At 43.6% G+C, this 19,735-nt stretch overlaps 2 protein-coding genes and 1 long non-coding RNA gene across 7 annotated transcripts in view; 1 reads left to right on the plus strand and 2 right to left on the minus strand.

The window, feature by feature from the left end:
* Nucleotides 1-13,208, plus strand: part of LOC118362986 (uncharacterized) — a 16,637-nt gene extending 3,429 nt beyond the window's left edge. For both annotated transcript variants that reach the window (XM_035743742.2, XM_052486652.1), the window contains exons 2-10: nt 973-1,018; nt 1,904-2,106; nt 2,425-2,506; nt 2,878-3,162; nt 6,106-6,317; nt 8,544-8,624; nt 8,804-8,917; nt 9,987-10,088; nt 10,169-13,208. In XM_035743742.2, the coding sequence (XP_035599635.2) occupies nt 973-1,018; nt 1,904-2,106; nt 2,425-2,506; nt 2,878-3,162; nt 6,106-6,317; nt 8,544-8,624; nt 8,804-8,917; nt 9,987-10,088; nt 10,169-10,264 (1,221 nt within the window). In that variant the 3' untranslated portion in view covers nt 10,265-13,208. The remainder of the gene's footprint in view (nt 1-972; nt 1,019-1,903; nt 2,107-2,424; nt 2,507-2,877; nt 3,163-6,105; nt 6,318-8,543; nt 8,625-8,803; nt 8,918-9,986; nt 10,089-10,168) is intronic.
* On the minus strand, nt 8,927-10,010 carry LOC127913654 (uncharacterized). Of its 4 annotated transcripts, none has more exons than XR_008086323.1 (3): nt 9,869-10,010; nt 9,521-9,818; nt 8,927-9,470 (listed from the first exon to the last, which is right to left on the minus strand). It is a non-coding gene; the product is annotated as an uncharacterized LOC127913654 (long non-coding RNA). The 4 variants fall into 4 exon arrangements; XR_008086322.1 differs by having other exon boundaries at nt 9,521-9,720; nt 9,819-9,980; XR_008086324.1 differs by having other exon boundaries at nt 8,927-9,420; nt 9,521-9,720; nt 9,819-9,967.
* On the minus strand, nt 13,128-15,292 carry LOC118362987 (transmembrane protein 109-like). Its single transcript, XM_035743743.2, has 3 exons — nt 14,815-15,292; nt 14,520-14,622; nt 13,128-13,791 (listed from the first exon to the last, which is right to left on the minus strand). Exons 1-3 carry the CDS (start codon nt 15,013-15,015, stop codon nt 13,433-13,435), a joined length of 663 nt encoding a protein of 220 aa, XP_035599636.1. The 5' UTR covers nt 15,016-15,292; the 3' UTR covers nt 13,128-13,432.
* Between the last annotated feature and the right edge of the window lie 4,443 nt (nt 15,293-19,735).

Here is a 19,735-nt window from a genome sequence, read left to right on the forward strand (position 1 = left end):
TGACTAAATTGCCCACCTTTCGGTTTAGTGTGGCAATGATTTAAAATAAAGTTTCAGAGATTGTTTGATGGTTAGGCTACACAAAGGTACAAGGCTATAATAGTTTATCACAGAGCCATATTGCCATAGAATCACGAAATGTGAAGCATCGAATTCCACACTTCTGTAGCGTGCAAATTCCAGAGGATGTGGGTAAACTGTGTTTTTTTCCACGGTGGCTGTGCTGTGTGTGGGAGAGGACTGTAAGCATTACAACAACAGGAAGGGTTGTACAATAAAGTTTGTTCTGAGACATGACGGGGGGGTAGCGGTGTGACCGGCCATGTTGTGTGAGTTCTTATTTACAATGATGGCCTACACCGGTTAAACCCGGACGACGCTGGGCCAATTGTACGACGCTGGGCCAATTGTGCGACACCCTATGGGTCTCCCAATCACGGCCGGTTGTGATTCGGGAGCCCACGTTACCTTGGCAACTCCATGGACCCCTAAGTGTCTCAGAGTAGGAATGCCGTGGATCTAGGATCAGTTAAGCTTTTTATAGTATAATAAATAAGAGGGGGGTGTGATCATTTCAGTTTTGCGATTTTTACTTTAACATTCCTAAAGGTAAAGCTGCAAATAGCCTACATTTGAGCTCAGTTGATTTGCATTATTTGCGCTCATCTCTAAATCCAACAAAATCTGAACTCCTCATGAGGGTCTGCGGTTGCCCACAACTTTTTTGGGAAATGTATCTGAGGGTCTCCAGTTTCCCATCACTGCACTAGAAGAACTGCTTCTGACTCATACCGATGCCACACAGGCTGTTTTCAATCACTCCCCCGGTTTTGTTGTGACTATTTAGATTGCACAGAAGACATTCTTTTGGTGTAGTTGTACTGTATAAATGATCAGCATCACTGTAAATTGGGTTATTTTATGTATTCGCAACCTGTTCATAATACAATTTCTTGTGATATGCCAATACAGATGATGTGGAGTCTTTGGATCCTGCTGGGCACCGTTCTCAGTGTGGGTGAGTTGGAGCTTCCTGTGTATTTATTTTTATATATATATATATATATAGTCGGGCACCACGTAACCATCTGAGTGCGAGAGAGAGTGTGTGTGTGTGTGTGTGTGTATATATATATATTATTCTTCCCAGCTTTCTCTCTTCTCTCGCACTCAGATGTCATTTATTTTCTTTCCTCTTTATTATATATATATATATATATATATAAATATATATATATATAAAAATATATATATATATATATATATATATATATATATAAGAGGAAAGAAAATAAATGACACGGGTGGAGAAGGGAGAAAGCTGGGAAGAATGACATACTGATTTTTAACCCTATCCCCAGCCGGGGGTTGCGAGCGGGGAGTGTCACCAGAACCCCACGGCACTCCCGCTTTACCGGCTCTTACATTCCACTGAAAGGTCACGAACAAACCAACAACAAAAAAACATGTGAAAACACAGTTAATGGACAAATGATATTTGGTTGACATTTCAAGATGAATAGACAGGAATGTTCAAAAGTACACTGCCGTGTAGGTAGGGCCCGTTTACGGCTCCTGCACCACACCTTCCTACACCACCAACTGCATTAGGCAACAGCGGAAACCTTGGGCCCCGTCACTAATGGCACCCTATTCCCTATATAGGGCACTACTTTTGACCACGGCCCATAGTGCACTTTATAGTGAAGATGCCATTTGAGACAATGTCAGCAGATGCCAAGAATTTGTAGATTAAAGTTGTTTTTAAAAGGGTTTCAAGCGACATTATCTGTGTTTACCGCGGCTTCAGATAATGTGGAGTAAAATGTGTTTAATCCTCACCCTTTTTCTCTCTCCACTTTTGCTCTCAACCATTTTCTGTAACTCACTCTCTCGCACTCAGATGGCTACGTGGTGCCCGACCTGCACAAGCGTCTGTCCCACGGGCATCAGCTGAAGATCTACCTCCCGAAGAGTGCTGAGAAGCTGGAGTTCACCCCCGCTGCAGAGCCCCTGAAGACGTACCTGTACTGGGACCGTGGGTCCCGGGCCACCAGAGGAAAGGTGTCTGGGACAGGAACCGACAGGAGCTGGTATCTGGACAAAGTGAGTGACTATCTCTTTAATTGTCTAAGTGAAATTTCACCCCCGAGGACAATAAAGTATATCAACTCAGATCATACCACCAGAGGTCATTGAGCGGGGATTTGAGGAGATGGTATCCTACTTAACAAAACTCACCACTTGGTTTTGACCGGTACTGTTAATATTACTTAACACCCATCCTGTCCCAGCAATGCACCTACCATCCTCTACCTCTTCATTTAATATATTATTTAAATATTTTTGTGAAGAGATTTTAAATTAACTTATAAAGTTTGATTTTATCGTCCCTGTTAAGTGTTTGACCTTTGCCCCCTGAAGGTGACTTACAAGGACCAGGGGACCTATGTCCAGAGAGACTACTGGAACAAGGAGATCTCCTCGCTCAAAGTGGCTGTGACCAGTGAGTGCTTTGCATGTTATTTTAAAGGGACATGTTATTTTAAAGGGACTTCCACAGAGTCCGATGAACTTGTGGATACCATTTTTATGTCTCTGCTTAAGTTTGAATGAAGTTGCTAACTAGCTGTTAGCGCAATGACTGGAAGTCTATAGGAACAGCTTGCATGCTCTAGAGCTAGTTAGCATTGGCTCGCAAAACAAAACTACCTCTAATGTCCTTCATAAATGGTATCCACGAGTTCATCTGACCCTGGGACTATGGCTATCCCTTTAATTAGATAGCCATAACAATTACTTTGTTATAGTCTTGGCCTTTTGTCTTTCTCTCTCTCACCCTTTCCCCCTAATGCAACATGTTCTTCCTTTTCTCAGCCAGGCGTGAGTACACGAAGTGCGTGGTGGGCGAGGAACTCCACATCTCATTGGAGGGCATCGACCAGGCCGACGCCACGCTCTCCTTCTCGGGCGCCAACGCCAACGTCACCCTGGTGCATGATGGGGCAGTGGTGGCCCAGGACCTCCCGGACTACTGGAACCGGGTCAAGACCCTTTCCACCAAGATCAGCATCCAGAACGTCAACACCTCGGACGTGGGCTACTACACGCTGAAGGACACGCGAGACCGGGTGGTCGCCATCGTCAGGATGGAACTCACAGGTTGTGGTTTCGCTGTGTTGCCATAGATTGTTAGTTAGCTCTGCAGCGTTACTCCCTTCTACTGAGTTATCGTGTGTGTGTGTTGGGAGGGATACCACTTCACTCCAAACCTTGGTCTGCGCAGACGCTTCCTGCGTTCCAAATCATGAAAAAAAAAATCTACAGTTATTTGTCACATGCTTCTTAAAACAGGTGTAGGACTGGTGAAATGCTTAGTTACGGGCCCTTCCCAACAATAAAAATAATAATAATAATAATAATAATAATAATGAGGAATAAATACACAATGAGTAATGATAACATGGCTATATACAGAGTACCAATACCCAGTTGATGAGCAGGGGTATGAGGTAATAAGGCTGTAACGCAACACGCCTTATTCTTAAAATGGTCTAAATAAATAATCCTCATTACTTTACAGACAACCCCATAATGTCAAAGCGAAGACAGGTTTTTAAAAGCTTTCGTAAAATACAGAAATATTGAGCTCAGGTGCATCCCGATCCTCCTTGAGATGTTTCTACAACTTGATTGGAGTCCACCTGTGGTAAATTCAATTGATTGGACATGATTTTGAAAAGGCACGAGCGTGTCTCTATGGTCCCACAGTTGAAAGTACATGTCAGAGAAAAAACCAAGCCACGAAGGTCCATATCGGAATTGTCTCTAGAGCTCTGAGACAGGATTATCGAGGCCCAGATCTGGGGAAGGGTACCAAAAAAATGTATTCAGCATTGCAGGTCCCCAAGAACACAGTGGCCTCCATCATTCTTAAATGGAAGAAGTTTGGACCCACCACGTCTTCCGTTACAGGAAGTCTGTAACGTAATTTAATGGGGAAAAAGTAGAGGTCTGACTATTTTGCGACTGCACTGTACATATACAGTGGGGAGAACAAGTATTTGATAACCTGCCGATTTTGCAGGTTTTCCTACTTACAAAGCATGTAGAGGTCTGTAATTGTTTTAATCATAGGTACACTTCAACTGTGAGAGATGACATCTAAAACAAAAATCCAGAAAATCACTTTTTTTTTTAAGTAATTCATTTGCATTTTATTGCATGACATAAGTATTTGTTTGATACATCATAAAAGCAGAACTTAATATTTGGTACAGAAACCTTTGTTTGCAATTACAGAGATCATACGTTTCCTGTAGTTCTTGACCAGGTTTGCACACACTGGAGCTGGGATTTTGGCCCACTCCTCCATACAGACCTTCTCCAGATCCTTCAGGTTTCGGGGCTGTCGCAGGGCAATACGGACTTTCAGCTCCCTCCACAGATGTTCTATTGGGTTCAGGTCTGGAGACTGGCTAGGCCACTCTGGGACCTTGAGATGCTTCTTACGGAACCACTCCTTAGTTGCCCTGGCTGTGTATTTTGGGTCGTTGTCATGCTGGAAGACCCAGCCACGACCCATCTTCAATGTTCTTAATGATTCCTCCTCTGGATCATCCAGATGGTCATTGGCAGACTTCAGACGGGCCTGGACATGCGTTGGCTTGAGCAGGGGGACCTTGCGTGCCCTGCAGGATTTTAATCCATGACGGCGTAGTGTGTTACTAATGGTTTTCTTTGAGACTGTGGTCCCAGCTCTCTTCAGGTCATTGACCAGGTCCCGCCGTGTAGTTCTGGGCTGATCCCTCATCTTCCTCATGATCATTGATGCCCCACGAGGTGAGATCTTGCATGGAGACCCAGACCGAGGGTGATTGACCGTCATCTTGAACTTCTTTCATTTTCTAATAATTGTGCCAACAGTTGTTGCCTTCTCACCAAGCTGCTTGCCTATTGTCCTGTAGCCCATCCCAGCCTTGTGCAGGTCTACAATTTTATCCCTGATGTCCTCACACAGCTCTCTGGTCTTGGCCATTGTGGAGAGGTTGGAGTCTGTTTGAGTGTGTGGACAGGTGTCTTTTATGCAGGTAACGAGTTCAAACAGGTGCAGTGAATACAGGTAATGAGTGGAGAACAGGAGGGCTTCTTAAAGAAAAACTAACAGGTCTGTGAGAGCTGGAATTCTTACTGGTTGGTAGGTGATCAAATACTTATGTCATGAAATAAAATGCAAATTAATTACTTAAAAATCATACAATGTGATTTTTCTGGATTTTGTTTTAGATTCCGTCTCTCACAGTTGAAGTGTACCTATGATAAAAATTACAGACCTCGACATGCTTTGTAAGTAGGAAACAATGCCGATTTTGCAGGCTATCAAATACTTGTTCTCCCCACTGTAGGTAGGGGTAAAGTGACTAGACCACAGGATAGATAATTAACAGTAGCCGCAGCGTATGTAATAAGCACCCCATGGCACCCTATTTTGTACACTGGGCTCTGGTCAAAACTAGTCCACAAATATCCAAGTATGCTTAGTGCATAGTGTAAGTAGTAACAAGTCCGAGAGATACAAACTGGTGCTGTATAGAGAGAGACAAGTGGTGTTGGCTGCATAGAATTCTTAGAATTAAATTACCTCTGTTAGGTCATGTTGAAGTTCGAGTAGGTCATGGAAATAGACACAGCATCAGGATCCCTTCCCAATGGTCTGGTATACTGGCCCTTCGTTCCAAATGGCACACTATTCCTGATATAGTGCACTACTTTTGACCAGGGCCCATAGTGGAATAGGGTGCCATTTGGGATACACATTGTTTGACTCGCAGCTCATCTGTCCCTGTTTGTCACTAATTAGTTGGTTATTTGTAGGACTACAGGGCTGCTCAGTAAGCTATGGGGTGGTGGGAAAGAGGCGGGTGGGGTGAGGGGGGGATAGAATACAACATGCATAGAGTGAAACACATGTCGTCTGTCAATCACTCCCTCCTGTTCCCCTTACGGCTTTGCAATGTCTCCCAAATTAACTTACCCGTCTCGCTCCTTCTGCATCTCTCTCTCTCCTCCCTCCCTGTCCCCCCCCCCCCCCCTATCCCCCTCCAGACAAACATGAGTATGAAGCAGGCAACCCCCTCATGGCCCTCCTCCTCCTGCTTGGTATCCCCGCCAGTATCTGCTTCTGTTGCCGGAAGAGGATCTTCAAGAACAAATCCCCCGACACCACCGCCATCCAACTGGACAACCCCGAGACTCCGCACCCCCCTCCCGGCTACAACATGCCCGGAGGAGGGGTGTCCCCTGGACCTGGTGTGCCGGTGAGGGATAGTTAGATGGTGGCTTGGCTACGAAACGGCACCCGATTCTCGCCATAGGTCTCCGGTCAAAACTAGTTCACTCGGGAATATGGTGCCGTTTGGGACAAATCCCGTGTAGAAGTTGCCCTTAGGTTCCTCCCTCTAATCGGTCTCTCCTCGTCTCCCATGCTGCACTACTAGAATAATGACATTGTTGCAGTAACGCATGGTGTATTGTAGTTGAGCGGGAATAACGTGACGTGTTTTATTTTCTGTGGTTATTGCAGACGTCCTATCATGGCCCAGGCCCAGATGCATGCCTTGTGTTTTATATGTCATTGGAATAGATAGTGATTATATGTATATGTATGTATATATGCATGCATGCATGCATACACACACACACACACACACACACACAGTCGTGGCCAAAAGTTTTGAGAATGACACAAATATACATTTTCACAAAGTCTGTTGCCTCGGTGTCATTAGATATTTTGGATATTTATGTTACTATGGAATATTGAAGTATAATTACAAGCATTTCGTAAGTGTCAAAGGCATTTATTGACAATTACATGAAGTTGATGCAAAAGAGTCAATATTTGCAGTGTTGACACTACTTTTTCAAGACTTCTGCAATCTGCCCTGGCATGCTGTCAATTAACTTCTGGGCCACATCCTGACTGATGGCAGCCCATTCTTACATAATCAATGCTTTGAGTTTGTGGGTTTTTGTTTGTCCACCTGCCTCTTGAGGATTGACCACAAGTTCTCAATGGGATTAAGGTCTGGGGAGTTTCCTGGCCATGGACCCAGAATATCTATGTTTTGTTCCCAGAGCCACTTAGTTATCACTTTTGCCTTATGGTAAGGTGCTCCATCATGCTGGAAAAGGCATTGTTCATCACCAAACTGTTCCTGGATGGTTGGGAGAAGTTGCTCTCGGAGGATGTGTTGGTATCGTTCTTTATTCGTGGCTGTGTTCTTAGGCAAAATTGCGAGTGAGCCCACTCCCTTGGCTGAGAAGCAACCACACACATGGTCTCAGGATGCTTTACTGTTGGCATGACACAGGACTGATGGTAGCGCTCATCTTGTCTTCTCCGGACAAGCTTTTTTCCGGATGCCCCAAACAATCGGAAAGGGGATTCATCAGAGAAAATGACTTTACCCCAGTCCTCAGCAGTCCAATCCCTGTACCTTTGCAGAATATCAGTCTGTCCCTGATGTTTTTCCTGGAGAGAAATGGCTTCTTTGCTGCCCTTCTTGACACTAGGCCATCCTCAAAGTCTTCGCCTCACTGTGCATGCAGATGCACTCTCACCTGCCTGCTGCAATTCCTGAGCAAGCTCTGTACTGGTGGTGCGCCGATCCCGCAGCTGAATCAACTTTAGGAGACGGTCCTGATGCTTGCTGGACTTTCTTGGGCGCCCTGAAGCCTTCTTCACAACAATTTAACCGCTCTCGAAGTTCTTGATGATCCGATAAATGGTTGATTTAGGTGCAATCTTACTGGCAGCAATATCCTTGCCTGTGAAGCCCTTTTTGTGCAAAGCAATGATGACTGCACGTGTTTCTGCACATGGTTCCTCCAGGTAACCATGGTTGACAAAGGAAGAACAATGATTCCAAGCACCACCCTCCCTTTTGAAGCTTCCAGTCTGTTATTGAAACTCAATCAGCATGACAGCGTGATCTCCAGCCTTTTCCTCGTCAACACTCACACCGGTGTTAATAAGAGAATCACTGACATGATGTCAGCTGGTCCTTTTTTGGCAGGGATGAAATGCAGTGGAAATGTTTTTTGGGGATTCAGTTCATTTGCATGGCAGAGGGACTTTGCAATTAATTGCAATTCATCTGATCACTCTTCATAACATTCTGGAGTATATGCAAATTGCCATCATACAAACTGAGGCAGCAGACTTTGTGAAAATTAGTATTTGTGTCATTCTCAACTTTTGGCCACAACTGTGTGTGTGTGTAGTTTTCTTATCTTCGTCTTGTCATTAACCATAATGTGTTGAGTATATAAGTCCTTCTATCTAACTTTGGGAACTGTGGTTGTCCATGTTAGTATCTGTTGATGTACAGTACTTGTATGAGTATATCGCATATAGTATTCAATTCAAAATACTTGATTTATCCCACGAGGGATAAAAAAAAAAAAATAGCATCCAAGAACATACAACACCAATAGTGTTTGAGTCCCTCTGTTTTACTGTGGTGCTCCTCCATGTACAGGGAGGTTACCCTCAGGTTTACCCTCCCCCCAACCCTGGGATGCCTGGCCAGCCTCAATGGACCGGACCCCCACCTCAACCAGTGAGTCCATCCATCTCTCCTCCATTATGTTTCTCTCTGTGAGTCCACCCATCTCTCCATTATATCAGCGGTTGGTATGGTTGTTAGTGAACCCTCATAATCCCCCCCGTCAGGGGTGAAACTCCTCGGGAAAAAAAAACTAAAAGAGTGTGACAGTGTTTTGTTGTGGTTTGTTTCAGTGCTTCAACCCAGGCTACCCCTCCCAGGACCCTTTGTACCCCCCTGCCCAGCCCCCACAGTGGAATGGCCCACCACCCAACCAGCCACAGTACAACCCTGGTGCTCCTCCGATGGTAGGGATTTATACTCTACAATCTTCGAAAAAAGGGGTTCCAAAAGGGTTCTTCGGCTGTCCCCATACAAGAGCCCTTTTTGGTTTCGGGTAGAACCCTTTTGCATTCCATGTATAACCCTCTGTAGGAAGGGTTCTACCTGGAACCAAAAAGGATTATCCTATGGGTACAGTCAAAGAACCCTTCAAGGTTCTACATAGTACATTTTTTTTCTAAGAGTGTACTCTGTTCTATTCCACTCTATGCTAGTCAACCCTATTCTACACAACTCTACAAATCAGCCCCTACTCCTCTTCCCTCTGTTCTACAATCTAACTGTGCCTCTCCTCTGACCACTAACAGTAGTGGGCCACCTAACCAGTACCCTGTTTCTCCTCTGACCACTAACAGTAGAGTGGGCCACCTAACCAGTACCCTGTTTCTCCTCTGACCACTAACAGGAGAGTGGGCCACCTAACCAGTACCCTGTTTCTCCTCTGACCACTAACAGTAGAGTGGGCCACCTAACCAGTACCCTGTTTCTCCTCTGACCACTAACAGTAGAGTGGGCCACCTAACCAGTACCCTGTGTCTCCTCTGACCACTAATAGTAGAGTGGGCCACCTAACCAGTACCCTGTGTCTCCTCTGACCACTAACAGTAGAGTGGGCCACCTAACCAGTACCCTGTGTCTCCTCTGACCACTAACAGTAGAGTGGGCCACCTAACCAGTACCCCGTGTCTCCTCTGACCACTAACAGTAGAGTGGGCCACCTAACCAGTACCCTGTGTCTCCTCTGACCACTAACAGTAGAGTGGGCCACCTAACCAGTACCCTGTTTCTCCTCTGACCACTAACAGTAGTGGGCCACCTAACCAGTACCCTGTGTCCCCTCTGACCACTAACAGTAGAGTGGGCCACCTAACCAGTACCCTGTGTCTCCTCTGACCACTAACAGTAGAGTGGGCCACCTAACCAGTACCCTGTGGCGCCGATGGTATATTCCACTCTGGTTTTGATCCTTCTCATCTCAGAGTGTAGTTAGTGTGTGTGTGTGTGTGGAAGCTTGCGTAACTGTGTGTGTTTCAGGGGTATGCGCCGGTGATGTACAGCGCCCCCTCAGGGAATGAGGAGATAAAGATGGAGAACATGTCTCCTGCTGATCCCCTCCTTGCCCATCCACCACCCCAGGTCAGTCGCCTCACTCACACACACACTCTCTCACACTCATACACACAGCTTCTGACATTGTTCCTCCGTCCTCCCCCCAGGTCCCCCCGCCCACCTCTGAAACTCTGCACTCCACAGACGGAGCCTTCCAGTTCAACATCGACACAGGAAAAAATGCCCCCACCAACTTCCTGTAGAACGCCTGTCATCGGTCCAATCAGGAGCGGCCTTAGTAATGTTGCCACGGCTCCGTCCGGAATACGGTTCAATGGCTTCCTTTGCTCATCTCCTTGACTGTGACCACTTATATAAATGGGGAGGGATAGGAGAGGAAGCAGTATGTTGTAGATGTAACTGTGACCTAGACATTGCCCCTCAAATCACCTATCCATCCTTTTCTGGTGAGTGTTATACTGTTTTCTGACATTATTATTATTATTCCTTTTAAAAAGGCATATTTAGATGACCCCCGTTAAACCATGGGGCCTGTTTGCGATTCAAACTAGGGAGGTGTTAAACAATGGAAGTGTTAATGAATTTCCCTGCAAAAAGACAGAGATCCATTCTCATAGATACCGTTTTTGTTTGTTTTTTTTGGTTACAGGGTCTGTGAAAAAACAGGTTTCATTACTAGGTCTCGGTGGTTTTTAAAAATGTACCCATGTTTTTTTTATTTTTTACTCCCTACCCCTTTTCACATATACAAAAACGAAAGTAACAATTTTATTTTTTATTTTTTTTGTCTCTGTGTAAATGGGATATTAGTGAAGGAAAGGAGATCATTTAAAAGGACTATTTCCTGTATAGCTGTGATGAAGTCAGTCAAAATGTCTGGGCGGGGGGGGGGAAACGTGTCAAACTTAATCAGAGGCCAGATCCCTACCCTTCTCCAGAAGTGTGCACAGATCCCTACCCTTCTCCAGAAGTGTGCACAGATCCCTACCCTTCTCCAGAAGTGTGCACAGATCCCTACCCTTCTCCAGAAGTGTGCACAGATCCACTCCCTCTCATGCATTGGATTAGTGCAAAAAATGTCTTTGAGGGAGTTTCCACCATATTCCCAGTCCAGTTATTTTTAGAAGGGGAGTGTACAAGAGAATTGGAATGTAGCCCATAGAATGATAGAGGCCTCTAGTGGCCAAAAGGCAGTATTGGCATGTGCAGCGCCATTGAGGGCTTCCACCAATTTAACACTGGTCGTGTTCCCCTGCGGAGGCGCTGCATGCATCAACCAATGGTTGCGTGCCACGTCATCGGCTGTGCCGTCGTGCACAGTCGATAACATGTGGTTAGCTGATACGTAAAATAGCTATCCAACAGTTGTAAGATCTGGCATTTGTCTGAGGATAGGAACACAACCGATAACTGCCTGAGAACTCCCTACCTGGAACCAAAAATAGGGACAGCCAAAGAACCTTTTTGGAAATGTTTTTTTTCTAAGTGTATCATAATCCAATCAGAACCCACATCACTCCTAATCATACAATCAGAAGATGCTAGGACAAATCATCATCCACTCGGTAGACCAAGTAAAGCTCTCCGCCAGTCAGGTAGCCACTTCCTGTTGTGTATATTTAGTGTGTGTGTGTGTGTAAAATATATATATATGCAAATACGATCAGAAATGACTTTACTTCCCAAAGTATAGCCGTTTTCATTATATGCATGATGTATCATTTTAGTTCTACATATGAAACTGCTGTCATTTCAACAGGGTGGGTATGTAGTTAACTTATTAATACACTGGGAGGGCGCTATTTTATTAAGACGTTATACATCGTCTGCATCCCCCTCAAAAGTAGTGTACTATAGGGTGCCATTTGCAACACACATCATCTTGGTTTAAAAGGCTCATTTTGGTATTTAAATATAAAATCCTATTTCTCTTAAATAATGACGCACTCCTGAAGGTTTTACAGACAGTTCGAGCGGATCACTTTTGTCAAGTCAGTGGCCACCACCTTTCAAAGTGTGATGCATTATTGGGATAAAAATGATCCCACTTGTGCCTAAATGTCAACTGCATGAGCTTACCAAAAAAAGGTAATATGAAGTTTTGACTGCATGTTTCTGCAGTTGCTCTTCACCAACTTCCTCCTGCAGCCATCGCCTGCATTGTGGGAGGCTCTATTAGTCAACCAATCATTAGGTTGTTTTTGTTTGACCCACACGAACATGACTAACATGTTGATTCTTGACTGAAAAAGGAACCAACTTTGCCTTGATTTATGTATACAGTGGATATATACAAAATGAATGTGATAGGAGTCTCATTGTTTGTACAATGTACACCCGCATGATTTCAAATTATGATTGTGTGATAAGGGAGTTGGAGACGTGATTATTTTAACGTTACAAAGAAATACTTTCATAACAATGGCAACACTTATGTTCGTCTGAGATTTGGTGCAAAACCACGTGCCCAAACTTGGCTGTTGCCGTTGCTCCTCCCCCGATTTCACTCCTCGAATTTAATCTAGTCGTTTGCTTAAGCCTTATCACACAAACGCATCCAGTGCCGCCTTGTCCTGGGGTATCTTCATAAGTGCACAATGAAGCAAACAGTAACAACTTTTTGGGATAAATTCAGTTAGTCCCTACCCGTTTCAACCTCTTTGCTTCCGTTAGGTTCCTAATGAATGTACCCCTGGTCAGGTCAGGGGGTGAGAAATGTATTTTACATGATTATATTCAGGGAGAGGTCATTTCCAGACCATGTAACCAGAACAGTGAACTCCTGGCCCTAGTTGGTCAAGGAAAAAAAATCTCAATTGGAGAAGGGCAGATGAGAAGGCCTCTTGATTACGCTTAAACTTTTGGAGTTACTTTTAAAACGTTTTTCGCACCAACTGTCTCATCACCCTACACCAAACACGCTTTAAAAGGAATGGACAGATCTCAAATGTAGGTAATAGGAAGTATGCATGAGTTTTGTTTTATTTGAGAACTTGTTTGTGTTGTATACTGCCATAACTGGAAAGGCGTGAGAATGAAAGGTGATCCGTGTAGACATGAAGAAAATATGATTTCCAATGACATATCACGAGACCTTATGGAATGTTTAGTGTTTCTATTCTGCGAATATCAAAAGCATTTATTGTAGGACATGCATAGGTCCACCTCAATAAACAGAAAACACAATACTCTGTCCGTCTGTTTCCTTTAAAACAAGCCAATCATATTTGCTGTCAATTCTGTTTCTCACACACATTCACTAAGATCTTTATGAAAAAGGCAAAGTACTTCATTATGCAAAACGATACCATTTTTGTTTTTAAACAACTTTATGTACAACGTCCTTGTTACGATCCTAGACCTAGGTTAATGTACAAAACAAGGCCTTTCAGTTCCCATCCAGCCACCCCTCACTTCTCTTTCCTCCTCTCCATTTCTCTCACTCGTCTCTCTAGCACCCTCACTTGATCCTCCAGGTAGGTTTTGTCGCCCCCGGTGCCAGAATGCCCGATACCCAATAGGACGCAGACGCTCACCAGGCCGGCCAATCGCAGCGCCGTAGTCTCCGTTCCAGCACTGCTGTCACTTAGGATCAGGCAAAACAGTCCTAAAACCACACCCAGCTTCAGTAGCCACAGGACCCGCCTCAGAGTGGACGCCACCCATCGGAAGGCCAGGGACAGCAGCCAGTAGCCAATGAGAGCCAGCAGAAGCCACTGACCGATATAGACCACAGCATCTGGGGTGATACTGTTAACAGGCATTTCAACTGGAGGACAGAAAGAAATAGATACACATGATATTAGTGCATTTTCTGGCCTAGCAATCTTAAAATGCTCCCCTTTACTTGTCTCCATTCCAAGACTTGGCAAAAATGTGGTTTTAGTATGTTGCTATGTAATTATTGTACCGGTAGTTAGTCACAACGCCTAGTAGGTTACTGTTGGCAATGTGGAGAAAAAGCTTTCTCCGTCTGGCGCACACACCTAAACCAGGGCATGTCTGTCAGTGGCTCCCTTGGCAGGTCAGACTTTCATCCGGTTTTGTGTTGTGTGTCTACAGAGAACAGTTACAGTAAATGACGATGTGAGTGTACCATCGCACTGTATATGGGTTGTGTTGATGTTGCACGATGTGGGATCAATCAATAGAATGACTTATTTGAAATGATTATTTTTGTGTTGACAACTGTCTGTTCAATTATTGAATAGTGCACTGGTTATCAGCCCTGGTCCTGGGGAGCCACAGGTTGTGCAGGTTTTTGCTCCAGCCCCGCTCTAACACACCCGATCATCGAGACATTGATTCGGTGTGTTAGTGCTGGGCTGAAACAAAAGGCCTGCACGTGACATGCTTTAGCTCTCTGGGAACAGTGTTGGTGACTGACTAGAGTATTGCAATGGCTTTCTGGGCCTGTATTCCTAAAGTGGGAATAGGAGTGTTGATCTAACATCTGTTTTGCCTTTAATATTATAACGAATGATCCCAGCTGTTTACCATCAACTCCTGCTGCCATCAGGAACTGGGCGAGGTACTTCATAACCACATTCGCTCCACTGGCCGCTGCCTCAGCCAGATACTTGACCACCTGAAAGAAACACTGATAGGAGGGTTGAGAGGGTTCTGTTTGAGCAAACACATGGGTCACTAAATCCGGAACTAAAACAAGCTGTGCATAAGGGTTCCCGTATATGGCCGAGTTGTTACTACTTGCACCTACCTAATTCGAATCATTAGACTAAGAATTTATGATTCGAACTAAACTTAGAGCCGGCTATTCTTTGTTCCTCACCTTCTGTGCATTTTCAACGGACCTTGCCCCGAGAAGGTGGACCAGGTAACCGTGCGCCTCCTCGGACAAATCCGTGAGCGTCTCCCGGAGGAATTGCATCATTCCCGGGGAATAGTTGAATGACTTCTCGAAGCGACTATTTTCTCCCGAACAAGAAACTACCACCGTGCTCAGCACACACACGACGAAACACACTTTCATTTTTTTCAGACGCCTTATTGAAAGTCAAACCATAAAAAACATCCAACGTCTTTTAATTTAGTTGGATATGGTTAGTTGAATATGGTTTCACTGCAAAAAATATATGCTACGACAATCTAAACCGGCCACTTTACGGACAGGAACATATTGGCTACAATGTAGCCTATGTCTTACATATGGCAAGAAAAAAAAAGTCAGTTTCTAACGGAAGTTTCTAGGATATAGTAAGTAGGCAGGCCAACTCAACGTACTGCAGTAGTTGCGTTGCCTTTCTTCTTCATCTGAAGTTTTATTGGCGAATCGCAATTAACTGACAAGTGCATACACCGCCACCTACTGTACTGGAGTGTGAAGACATATCTATGCCACGATATTCTCTTAACTAACCCCGGATTTCTAATAAAATAACTCTGTACAAACCTCACATCACCCCCACCCAAAATACCACCCACACCCGTCCAACCTCTGACCCTGTCAAACAACCTACACACATTCCACAAAATGGTAATACATGTTCAACCGTTTCCTCTACCTATATAGCCATTACACATTCCAGTACCATGTTCCCCTATCAATTTCAAAAGATAAATTCAATCCCATATGCCCGAATCTCATCCTACACAACATAACCTCCTCCCTTCTGTTCTCATTATATGACACCATCTCCAGTACAGATTTCCTTGTACTATAAAAACGTCTTCCTTTACTACTTCCATCCCATTGTCTTTGCCAGCGATCTAACCCATTTTTTTTTCGAATTAATGTTTTAATTTCTCCTCTACCCAACTGCACCTGTATATCCACAATTGTACTTTTCACTGCTGTTTTTCAATTATATCTACTATATAATTTCAATACTCCTGTATGAGCCGTATTCAACTGAAATAAATTTCAGTACCATTTTATTTGTAACCCCAACGAACTGCATCATTATTTCTAACCACACATCCTTTCGTTTTGAATTTTCAGATCTTAAACTACACAGATCTGATGCAGTCCCGACGTATTACTAGTCTTCTTGGTTGCGCCTCCTCTATCGGGTGGGTATAATTTGTGGAACGTTCCAAAAGGAATCTGTTCCAAAAAACTTAGTAAATGACAAGGTTGTCAACAAACAACACATACAAAGTTGTATAGAGGCAGAATAAAATACCAAACAAATTTGGCAGTCGACAGCCCCAAATGTATTTTATACCAACCTTTATTTTCATACCCTCATCTCCCGTTGTCTATTTGTTCGACACTTTTTTTTAAAATGTACTAGCAGTAGGCTTATATATCTATCACACGCAAAATAACTAAAATAACTGAATGAACTTCAAGTGTTATCCCGGGCCCCGGTGAAAAGTAGTGTTGATTTAATTCCCTATGGACCTGGTCAAAAGTAGTGCACTAGGGTATAGGGTGCCATTTAGGACACACTTCAAAGTCTTCTTCCTTTACTTGTTCCTCTAGGCGTGAGCCTTGCAGGTCAGGTAGGCCAGCTTAGTGGTGAGCTGCTCGGTGAAGACGGGGTGGAACGCCCGCGTGATCCTCAACATGTTGCCTTCACGGGCCTCGTCCACCAGAGTCTGGCCCCAGATATCTATCTCCTGGGTGGGAGGGGAGGAGAGGAAAGAGAGAAGAGCAGGAGAGAGGACACAAGACGAGAGCTGAGGTAAGTGGGAGGAGTAGATCGAACTTGAAGGTGAATTAGGAAAAATGACATTCATTGCCATTGTCAGATTTAGTGGTGGTATGTTGAGGATGATGCTGAAACCCTAACTGTAGAGTAAAAACACGTAGGAGGCATAACGGTCCAGTTGCTACAGTGCTTGGGTGAAGTCTCAATCAAGTTCTATTTTACCTCTCCTACCCCACCCTGAGATGAGCAGGGTCGCACTGTAGAAAAACGTTTCAAAACATTGTGCAAGGGAAAACGTAAACAAGTGTTTCTTATTGGACAAGTTCATATAGTACCATTTCGGCCTGTTTGCTTCCGTTTAGTACCTAGTGAGTAAATATGACCCTGTTTTTTTACCAGAGGGTGGCCCTAAACTGCCCACAGGACTTCTTATACCTCACATCTCTCCTTCTGTCTACCCCATTTGAGTACATCAGGGCGGTATTTACTAGGCACGAAATGTAAGCAAATGGGCCGAAATTTGAGGATACGGGAGGGACTACCTGAACTTGTCCAATAAGAAATGCTTGTTTTCATTTTTCATTTGATCAGAGATCCCTCGCTGGGGTTCTCTCTATAGCTGTGACAAAGAACAGGTGGTGTGTATTACAAAAGATAAACACGCAGAATGGGTAAAATACCAAAGCTATCTAACTACTCTGCTAACGTTACTAGAAACTAGCACATCAAGTTCAGGTAGCTAGCTAATTGCAGCACTTAGCTATCTTCCCTCTACATATAGGGGTGAACTAACTAAAGTAGCTTGCTACCTTTCTATAGTATCACCAAATATGTATTGTATGGACTTAATTCATTGTAATTACGTTACTTTTTAAACACCTAACTGTTCCTGTAGCAATCTAGCTTGCTCATCAAGATGCCAGTGCCAACCAACCAACCAACCAACCAACCAACCAACACAACCGTTGGACGGCGCCTGAGATGAATGGCCAGATTTGTTTTTTGCTTTTGTCTTACAATTTATAATGTCCACTAGGTGGTAGCAATGCCCTATATTGCGTTGAATACATGCCTCTTTTGGTGGCACAAAATGACAAATGTGCATACAGTGGGGCACAAAATGTATTTAGTCAGCCACTAATTGTGCAAGTTATCCCACTTAAAAAGATGAGAGAGGCCTGTAATTTTCATCATAGGTACACTTCAACTATGACAGACAAAATGAGGGGAAAAAATCCAGAAAATACATTGTAGGGTTTTTAATGAATTTATTTGCAAATTATGGTGGGAAATAAGTATTTGGTCATCTACAAACAAGCAAGATTTCTGGCTCTCACAGACCTGTAACTTCTTCTTTAAAAGGCTCCTCTGTCCTCCACTCGTTACCTGTATTAATGGCACCTGTTTGAACTTGTTATCAGTATAAAAGACACCTGTCCACAACCTCAAACAGTCACACTCCAAACTCCACTATGGCCAAGACCAAAGAGCTGTCAAAGAACACCAGAAATAAAATTGTAGATCTGCACCAGGCTGGGAAGACTGAATCTGCAATAGGTAAGCAGCTTGGTTTGAAGAAATCAACTGTGGGAGCAATTATTAGGAAAAGGAAGACATACAAGACCACTGATAATCTCCCTCGATCTGGGGCTCCACGCAAGATCTCACCCCCTGGGGTCAAAATGATCACAAGAACGGTGAGCAAAAATCCCAGAACCACACGGGGGGACCTAGTAAATGACCTGCAGAGAGCTGGGACCAAAGTAACAAAGCCTACCATCAGTAACACACTACGCCGCCAGGAACTCAAATTGTGCAGTGCCAGACGTGTCCCCCTGCTTAAGCCAGTACATGTCCAGGCCCGTCTGAAGTTTGCTGGAGAGCATTTGGATGATCCAGAAGAAGATTGGGAGAATGTCATATGGTCAGATGAAACCAAAATATAACTTTTTGGTATATAATATATATATCCCACCACACCCCATGAATAATATGATCACGGTAATTAAGCAATAATACCCCAGATAATAACGAATATTACAGTGCTGAACAAAATATTAAAGGGGAAGCGTTTTACAACTTGATGTTAGATGGTTCCTAACCTGGAAAGTAGTCTATGGGCCAGGAGACACTGTAATCTGTAATCTACATGTGCTCTACACACATACATGCACATTGTCATGTTGCTGTATTGTGGATTTTATATTGTACATTTGTAATAATATAGTAATAATGTATTTTATGATTTCTTGTTTTATTCTTGATGTAGGCTGTTGTGTTTTACTGTGATCTAATTATTTTAACCCTGTTTGGACCCCAGGAAGAGTATCTGCTAAATGGGGATCCTAATAAATAATACATATAATGTACATGGTAACCTTGTAATCTACAACTGTAAATTGAATGAAATACTGAAATTCCCCTTTAAATGTATTTTCCCGTCTGTCTTACTGAGTATGGTCCGTAACGCCTCCTCTCCATGTACAGGATGTAAGAGAGTGTTGAGGAGATGGAGATCTGGATGATGGTGAAGAGAAGAAGGGACGACTTTACTCCATAACTGAACATCTGAGGTACTGAAAGGGGGTGGGGGGGGTTGGACACACCTACTCATTCATGGGTTTTTCTTTATTTTTTTTTACTATTTTCTCCATTGTAGAATAATAGTGAAGACATCAAAACTATGAAATAACACATATGCAGTGGTGTAAAGTACTTAAGTAAAAATACATTTAAGTACTACTTATGTAGTTTTTTGGGGGTATTTGTACTTTACTTGACTATTTATATTTCTGACAACTATTACTTTAACTCCACTACATTCCTAAAGACAAGTATGTACTTTTTACTCCTTACATTTACCCTGACACCCAAAAGTACTCGTTACATTTTGAATGTTTAGCAGGACAGGAAAATTGGCTAATTCCCGCACTTATCAAGAAAACATCCCCAGTCATTCCTACTGCCTCTGATCTGGCAGACTCACTAAACACAAATGCTTTGTTTGTAAATTATGTCTGAGTGTTGAACTGTTGACCCTGGCTATCTGTACATTTAAAAAACAGGACAATCGTGTTGTCTGGTTTCCTTAATATA

This window comes from Oncorhynchus keta, chromosome 29, assembly GCF_023373465.1.
Source record: "Oncorhynchus keta strain PuntledgeMale-10-30-2019 chromosome 29, Oket_V2, whole genome shotgun sequence".
Taxonomy (NCBI): Eukaryota; Metazoa; Chordata; class Actinopteri; order Salmoniformes; family Salmonidae; genus Oncorhynchus; species Oncorhynchus keta.